Consider the following 9,001-nt stretch of genomic DNA (forward strand, 5'->3'; position numbering starts at 1 on the left):
TTTTACCCTTTTTTCCCTTAAATTTTGGAGGGGGGTTTTGGAAGTGGAAAATTGTATATTTATCATATGTTTTTCAAGAAAATTAAAGATCTCCAAAGATCATGCCAAGCTTTAATGCAATAAAAAAGCATGTGAATCGGATTATAGTATATTCACTCTTTTTAAACAGGCCTTTATTTTTTTTTCTCACTGCATCAGTTCAGTTTTTACGTTTTTGCAATGACCTTTGTTTTTATACTCAACTAGTACTAGTTTTAAAAATACCTAAAAGTTCTAAACTATTAATATTTACGAAAAAGGAAAAACGAGTCAATATTGCATGCGTAAAAATGCAGGATTGCAACAGAAATGACCGAAAAACCCCACGAGAAATGGAATTTCTTTATTGTACAACACATGACTTTCGGACACGTCAGAAGTGAAACAGTCCATTTCACATGTGATTTTTTTTTTTCTCTAGGATATTATGAACAAATTATAAAATTGCAAAAGTTCCATCGGACATGATTTTAGAACAATTAAGCAAAGCCGTTGTGCACAATGGAAACCACATCATAATATCATCAGAGTCATATTCATATCCAGTCATTAATATTTACACAGTACAGAGGGAAATGTGTTTCAGAGCACCACATCACGTGATAAATGTACATCGACAAAGGCATATCGAGATTTCCTGTGTAAATTACCCACAGGCTGTGAACAAAATATAAACAAGACGGAGGAAGAGAATGGCTTTGATTTCAGTTCTAGTCGTTTTGAGCGAAACTCATGCTGAAAAGAGTGTGCAAATCTAAAATCAGTGAAAATGTGGGTCACTATGTAAGGTTTAAGGGTTTCAGCACCTAGTATATAATATAAAACATACTAAAATCCTCTTAAAAATCCCACCACTACAGCTTACACTAGCTTAAGTCTCGCTCTTAAACACCAACTTTGTATAAAATAATCCAGTACTTAATCTCCAGTTATATTCGATTCAGTTATTATAAGGAAGTTATGACAGGTTGCAAAACAAATGACACACATATGAGACATGTTGCAACAGTGGTGTCATTTGTGGCAAGTTGACAATCATCACAAGAGACAGCGTTAATCACTGCTCTACATGTGATTGGCACCAGATCAGCATGAGCGGAGCTATTTTAGCTAAAGTCTCTTTGTATTATGCTTGATAGTCGTCAAATAGCTCTCGAGTGTCTCAGCCCTCACGCTCCTTATGGTACCCTGTCTTGATTATTCATAAAATGTTGCTTTAAAAGTGACATGCCTTGTGCTTGCTTTAATGACAGGGAATTAAACATGGGAAAAATAATACTTTTAGAACCCGTAAATAGAAAAGTAACAGTTAGGAAGTGTCATAAACGAATAGCTTTTAATGGCTTATTAAAATGTCGTCACAGTCAATGCAATGTGAATATTAACAGCGCTGGAAAAGTTCGGATGGAAATACATTAGCCAAACACTGGCCTGTAAACTGGCATATAATATTTCATTTGAAATTTTGGCAAACTTCTTCCCATCAGGCATCGCTATCAGATGCATCTATTATCCACCTTCATGCTTTGATAGTGTCTATTTTAGTCTGTAGGCATAAAAAAATCTGTTGTCCTATACTAGTTTTCTCATGCACATATAGGCTATCATACATATACACAAAATGCTAGTGGCTCTCTTTTAAACAAATTAATAGCTGGACTGAAAATGCTAACCGTGGGGGAACGTACATTCATATCTACTGTATCGCAGTCAATGCTTTTTCATTCAGTGAGACTGGGCTTCGATTCTGAATCAGCTTTTCCTACGCAAATCTGCACTTTGAAGCAACAAGTACATTTTCAAAGACTAGATTCAAGAACAGCACTGGTGTGGAAAATGTGGTATGGCATAACATATATAATACAATAAATCTAAAATGCATCGTGTAATAATGACTTAGAAATTGCTATAACATCACATCACACGTAAATGTGAACTTGTTCATTTAATCAGTCTACTTAAGGACAAACAGTAAAAAATCTGGAATGTCTGAAACCTGAACTGTAAACTTCAGATTAGCAATGCACAAAACATACAAAATAGTATGAAAGATTGAATGAGGAATTGACATCAAAATAAGGAGTATCGAAGGTAGAAGAACGGCAAGTTGGGAAGAGATACCAAGGAATATACTGCATCAGAACATAAGAAAATGGGTCTTTTACATGAAGTTTTGGAAAACATCAAGTTCTTGATCCAACATATTGAAAACTCAAGCTTTAGCGAAAGCCGTCTATTGAAAAAGACTTTCACCAAGCCAAGAAAGAAAGGTACTCAGGTACTTGTGGATGCAAGCATTTGTATGCTTGTCTGATTGGTACGGAAATAGAGGGACTGTAAGATAAAGTCTTCCTGTTGTAGACCAGCGTGTTGTGTTGTGCTTTATTTTAATGCACTCGCCCTGTTGTTTGGTATCTTGTGTTCCTCCATCTGCAATGGCATTCTTTCTACTATAACTAGTCTTGAATATAATGTAATTATTGGTGTGCAAAACACTGAGATGGTATGATGCCACCAAAATTGTGTTCTTTGACCCCTGAGATGCATTCAAATTGATCAGAAAAAAAGCATGTTGTCATAGAAAGCCAATGGCACAACATTTTGGAAATGTCTATCAGATTCTAACGCACATGATTGGTCCGTGAAAATATCATCGGATGATGTTGTTATCAATTTGAACACATCTCTAGTTAGTCCAATTGTTCAAGGCAGCTGCTGGGATTGATTTCTCACTTTACTTCTTGGGGTGAAACACCATTAGGGGGCGCTCTTCAATGCGCTGCCAGGGACTCTTCTTGTTCTCATCCTTGTCATCCAGGTCGTTGTCATCTTCTGGGCTGGTGACGGAGTCACGCTGCGTTTCGCTGTTGCTACTCCGCGAGCTGTTTCCCCGACTTCGACCCCTTCTCGGTATTGAAGAAACCCTTGGTTCCTCTGGACCATCATCCAAAAGAGGGGTCAATGGGTTTTCCAAAGGCGAACTGGCACCCATGCGGCTCACTCCTCCACTTAGGTCCAGAGGGTCATGGTAGGTTGGTTTGGAATAGTGTTTTCCGCCACTTGTACCTCCATGGCCCTTACGCCCACTTCCGTGGTGTTCCTCTTTGTTCTTGCGACTGGATGCAGACTTGCGCTCATGTTGGGTGTCTTGGAGACTTGTTTCTATGTTTCGGTCCTTACTACTTCCGGCAGGGGCGCTCAACGTGCTTTGCGCGCTGTGGTTGCCACTATGTGTCCCACTGTGGCTGAGATCGGCACCTACGTCTATGTACGAGTGGCGCACGTGAGCGTTGGCGCGTCCGTCGAGAGAAATAAACCAGGCACGGGGGTGTTGCTTTACCCCCAGTTCCAGAAGCTTCTTCTCCGTGAGTGCTTGCAGCTCGCCGTTCATCTGAGAGATGGTGGAGTCATTGAACAAAACAGGGATGTGAACCGGAGCCGGCGGTCCACCGGGGGGCCAAACGCTCTCGTCGGAGCCTGCTGGAGAATCACCTTGCTGGGCTTCTGCATGGCCTGCACCGGGGGTTTGGTTTTGGTGGTTCTGGCCTTGAATCCCACAGTTGGCACCTTGCGAACTCTGTCCATCTCGGTCTGCTTGGTTGGCCCCATCTTTACCCTGATCCGTGGCACCGAACTCGGATGAAAGCCTCATGTAGTGGGCCGGGATCACAAGAGTTGGCACCATGGTGCGGTACATGTTCTCCTTCATCTGATCCAGCGAGCTGCAGAATATAATCTGACCTGGTTGCGTGTTGAGCGACGTTGGGCGAGCGAGGTGATCCGGCCCTTGCAAAACCTGTGAATACTCCGGTGGCTTGTCAACAATTGGTGGAGAAGGTGGGTCGGATGTGTAGCCTCGGTTATCATTCACAACGTGCCTCCGGCGATAGTCGTGATCCTTGTCGTCAGTGTTATAGTTGCGTCCATAGTCATCATGTAGAAGATTGCTATCCAGATTGCTCGTATCCGTAGATCGATGTACCTTCATTGGGAAACTCTCTGCATTCTTTTGGGCTCCTTTAGACTGCTTGGTCTTAGAGGAATGCCGAAGCTTATGGGCAGGAATGTGCCTGGTAAACTCATCCCGAGCACTCTTGAAGGCATGGGATGGGGATCCCTCGGGTTTGTTGGCGTCTAGGTTGCCATTGGAGGCAGCGGATTCAGCATGTCCTCCGCAAATGAGGTTCAAGTGGGACATGGAGGTGCCTTGGTCCCGCTTAGATCCGTTCAGAGCAGATGGAGCTTGAACCTGTTTCTGCTGCCTTCGGGGCTTCAGACATCTTCGTCTGGAAAACAGGTGTAGAGATTTAGAGCAAGGACTCTCAGAGTGTCATTTGCCGTAATTTTGGGAAACAAACCATACAAGCAACCCAGGCTCAGTGGAAAAACAGTTCTTCCAAACAGTATTATGTTGCCTCTTGCATGCTTCGAACAACTTTGCCCAATGAGTGGCACCAATCAAAACAGAGGCATGTCTTTCCAACAAGCCTATGTTGTTTTTAATTACACATATTAGACAATCTAGTACACACCTGCAATAATAGAGTAGGACACAGAGCAAGACTAGTACAAGCAAAGCGAGAGATCCCAAGATGGACAAGAGGAAGAAGGTGTGGTAGGCAGTGATGTCCCTCAGGCCTGGGTGAGACAAACCTGAGCCTAGCGTTCAAATATAAAGCATGATTAGCATTTGTCTGCATGTTTTTGTGTCAAGGAGCAAGCGTGTGTTTTGTGGCATGTACCGGTGCCGTTGCATTTGAGTATGTTACCTGCTGAAGAACGGAAGGCTGCAATCCAGTAACCAAGCTGGGAGGCAGTGAAGTCCCACGTGAACTGCGATCCTTCTCGAGTGATAAATCCTGTTCCGTTTCGTACCCATAATCCTAGCAAACAAATGCATAGCATTATTCCCAAAAAGAGGAACTAGCACTGACTAGACTTAGATTATCACAGATGGGACAATACGTTACACATTTACGCACACTACTTATTGGTGTCTAAAGCTTGGTTGTGCGTACCTGTCTTGGTGTCATACATCCATACAGGTATGCTGGTGGCAGATCGTATGTGGGTATCAGAAGGCAGTGGCACAGAGATGTGAACCGGCTCGCTGACCTCAACCGCTCGACCCTCTCGGTCAAAAAGTTGTGCACTGACCGCTGCTATTGTTGTTAGGTCTGTCCAGCCATTCTCTCCTCCTTACATCGTTATAAATACACTGTATTATCTATAACTATATTTCATATAGCAAGTCTCTCTTATATATGTTTTATTCATTCATTATGTTTCAAATATTTAGATATCTTTAAACAGAAAGACTATTTTTCGTACCTGTGTTGTTCGGTTCCAGAGCGAGTGGGTAAGGGAATGAGTTAATTTCATTCTGCTCCCTGGCTGTTGTTAAAACTGCGGTCAGTTCCGTGTAAGAGGAGTTAAACTGTAGGCTCCGCCTTGGAACCTGCAGCCATGGCTGGCTCCGCCCACCTGAAGGTTAAAACAGTAAAGGAAATTAAGTGTAATGACTGGCAAGAAGCATAAATAGAGAGAGAAGAGTTAACTTATATGCTACATAAAATACAATACAATACAATAGAATGAAGGTATTTGTGGATTTTTTATTAATGCATTTCATATTTGGACCCTTGGAAGACACACAGAATTGTGCATATTATGGAAACCAACATCATTCTGTTCGCTTAATAGACTGAATCGTTAAGCCTGGGAAATTAAGTAGTGTATTTTTCAATAGAAATCTTGAATATGCCAGCTTCCAATGTGTGTTTGTGTAGGACATCTTTTGCTTTGAATAAAAGTGTTTGCAAAATGACTAAATGCAATGTAATGATTGCGCTATACAGTTGGTTTGCCACTTAGGCAATTCACTTCTTTTGTTCTATTATTTGCCGAAATGCAAGCCTCTCCAGGCGCGTCACCGATAACCCTACAATAGATGCCTTTACGCCGCAATAAACGCCCTATCATTACAGTGGAATTAGAGCAATTAGATAGCAGATTCAGGTGCCAAAGGATTCTGTAATGGAAATAGAATATTTCTGCTGTTGCTATGGTGACAGCTGCAAAAAAAAAGTGTCAGGATGACATAAGCTTTAAGCTTCAATGGGTGAGAAGGAAAACATATTTTGCTATGGGCATGCATTTACAAACTTTTGTCACTTTTTTTGTAAAGCCACAATAAACAGCAATAGTCTTGTAGTTTCTGATAGGAACGGTGTGATAATCGTGTTTGTTCTTGTGTGTGTGCGTATAAAGTTGTTTTAAAGGTCATCTTACTTGGGGAGCCATGAAACACCTGGATGACATCATCGTAGAGGATCAGTGTGCCGGGCTTCTGGGCCATCAGGTAAAGACTGACAGAAGCATATACTAACAGAGAGAAACAGGCATGTGTTAAAAAGGGACTGAATTAAAACAGGCATAGACAGTTATGCCAACAGCATGTTAATGTATGTTATTATAAACATCATGAAAAGTTAGTTGCGCTAGTGACAATGTGGTACAAAAAAATCTGAGACTACATCTTTTAACCCTCATATTGGCCTTTCTCACACAGTCTATGATAAATTCCCCCCAAAACTGAGCTAATGTTGTATTTTTTTGTGATTTTCAACACGCACTTATAATTCAGTTCACGTTAGTGTTTACTCACAGGGTAAACGGCTGGCGTGCCATGGCACTGAGCTGGTGAGGTAATCTCTCTGAGATGCTGTAATGATTACCCATGTTCCCGTGCGGTACAGGAAGCTGACGACCTGCACGCCATCACTGCCTGCTTTGCTTTGTGCCAGCAGGGTCTGGTTACCGTGAACGGCAATGGCAGCATTGGCCAGGGGTGAAAGATCACCGCTGTCAAACACCTGGACCCTCACCTGCACCTCTGAGGGGGACAAAACAAGTTTGCACGGCTAGATGCGTCTTCTCATTTGCATTCATAATTAATAAGCCAAACATAAAATTATACTGCAAAAATATGATGAACTGGGGGACCGAATTCGTAACAGCACGGTTCTCGTAAAAAAGGTAGCTCTCATATAGCGTTCACCGCTCACTCCGAAACAATAGCATGCAATCATATAGCAGGCAGCTGAAGTAATAAATAAAGCACACACATATTGAGTTGTCTGTGGGCCTCATATTTGCATAATTGACAAACACACAAATAGCTGTTTAGGAGGCTATCTTTGCTCTTGCGTGCAGCCGGATAGCTTGAGCATACCAAACTGGGAATGAATTCGCAAAGGCCGATGTTCAGTAACATGCACTGATTGTTTGCTGTCTATAAAGCCACGCGACGCATTCAAAGTAAAACGCGTCTAAATCCGCGTTGCGGAATTTGCATTAAGCAATCGCAGACCGGTGGGTACCAAAAAACACGTTTTTGCGGTCGCATTTGTCTCGTTCGCTCGATGTTTAGGGCACGAAATAACCCACCACTCCCTCATCCAGACCCGCTACGCGTCCCTTTATTCTCCACTCACCGAGAGCTTCCTTTTCGGGGATCGATTTGCCAGCCGTCCCTTTAAAAGCGCCCAAAAATATAAAGAAGAGAAAACGAGAGACGAAAAAGGATGGCATCTTCAAAGCTACATCGCTGTTTCCACCTCGTCGGCCGTACGTGGATGCGTGTGTGTTTTTTCAGTCATGGTGGCCAGCATCCTTCGGAGTGATGCGGGATGCTGCGCTGCTGCCGCCTCTCATTGTCAGAGGAAGAGGCGGAACAGCGGCCCCTAGTGGAGCTCTCTTAAACCTGCAGCCTGCATTTTGCAGCGTCTGCTGTTTGTTTTTGGGAATCTGTTCTGGTTATGTACGCAGAAGACCGCGGTGAGTCGGACCTCTCAGTAAATATATGGGTTTGAGTCAAAATCCAACGAAGCAATTCATCTTTTCCGAGGGAGGGATAATTTGGTTTTAACGGCAAAACTTTCTTAAAGGAATAGGTCATTTTAAAAATTTAGCATTTGTTAAAAATGACCCTGGGGTCATTTGAGATGTAGGTGGGTTTGCTTCTTCATCGGAAATTCAGCATTCCGTCACTTGCTCGCCAATGGATGCGCTGAAGTGAATGGGTGCCGTCGGGATGAGAGCCAAGCAGCTGATAAAAACACCACAGTAATACACACCGCTCCATTCAATCAAATAACTGTGAAGTGAAAAGTCAGTTTTATAATAAACACATCCGTCGTTGACGTTTATTCTTCACCCATAATGCTGCTTTCTTCAGCGAAAAGGAATCACACCACATACACAAATAACGTTGTTTTTAGCGGCCTCCTCTTCAGTGCTGACTTTCTCTAAATCTGTTTGGATGAAGAAACCAACATCTTATTTTTAAAGCGGATACAAAGACCTTCAGCGCAGCTCATCAGAACAAACTAAAACAATGCTGAACCTCTTCTTCGGATGAAGAGTGTGCTTGTTTAAACTGAGCCGCAGGGAAAAGCTTTAATAAAGCTCTTTGTGGAAGACAGCAAACAATTTGAAAACTTCTAGAGGGCGCTGTTTAAATGATTCTTCTGATCTGATTCGATCAGATTAAAAGAACACTAAGTAGTGCAGGTTCATACAACAGTCCACATTACGAACATCTTGACTTCGGTAATTGTGGGAAAGGTGGCAGACTGTAACTGAACAGCGGGGCAGGACCTGTTCCATGCAGTCCCGCAGGTACATCCTGCTGTGAAATAGGTCAGATGAACAGCTCATGTAAGACCAGAGTGGGGGTCGAGGGGCTGGGTGGGCTTTCCACGCTCCTATGCAAGGAAATGAATCCGGAAAAATCCTTAAGGAGGATTAAGCGTAACACAACTAATATGTGCTCATGTATGGAGTGGTAGTTACTTTACTTGTATAACATGTTATAAAAAAGAGAACGCATAATAAGAGAAGCTGATAATGTGACTCATTTACTTTTGTCCAGAACTGTTATTCAGAAACACATTCATTT

General features: G+C 42.5%; 1 protein-coding gene across 2 annotated transcripts; it reads right to left on the reverse strand.

The window, feature by feature from the left end:
* Positions 1 to 366: 366 nt before the first annotated feature.
* Positions 367 to 7,745, reverse strand: LOC122329741 (protein FAM171A2). Of its 2 annotated transcripts, XM_043226287.1 has the most exons (8): positions 7,536 to 7,745; positions 6,707 to 6,934; positions 6,331 to 6,423; positions 5,371 to 5,523; positions 5,058 to 5,237; positions 4,809 to 4,922; positions 4,572 to 4,698; positions 367 to 4,325 (listed from the first exon to the last, which is right to left on the reverse strand). In XM_043226287.1, exons 1-8 carry the CDS (start codon positions 7,630 to 7,632, stop codon positions 2,774 to 2,776), a joined length of 2,544 nt encoding a protein of 847 aa, XP_043082222.1. In that variant the 5' UTR covers positions 7,633 to 7,745; the 3' UTR covers positions 367 to 2,773. The 2 variants fall into 2 exon arrangements, with proteins under 2 accessions (XP_043082222.1, XP_043082224.1); XM_043226289.1 differs by lacking the exon at positions 6,707 to 6,934.
* Between the last annotated feature and the right edge of the window lie 1,256 nt (positions 7,746 to 9,001).

The sequence above is a fragment of the Puntigrus tetrazona genome, chromosome 24 (genome assembly GCF_018831695.1).
Source record: "Puntigrus tetrazona isolate hp1 chromosome 24, ASM1883169v1, whole genome shotgun sequence".
In the NCBI taxonomy this organism is placed as follows: domain Eukaryota; kingdom Metazoa; phylum Chordata; class Actinopteri; order Cypriniformes; family Cyprinidae; genus Puntigrus; species Puntigrus tetrazona.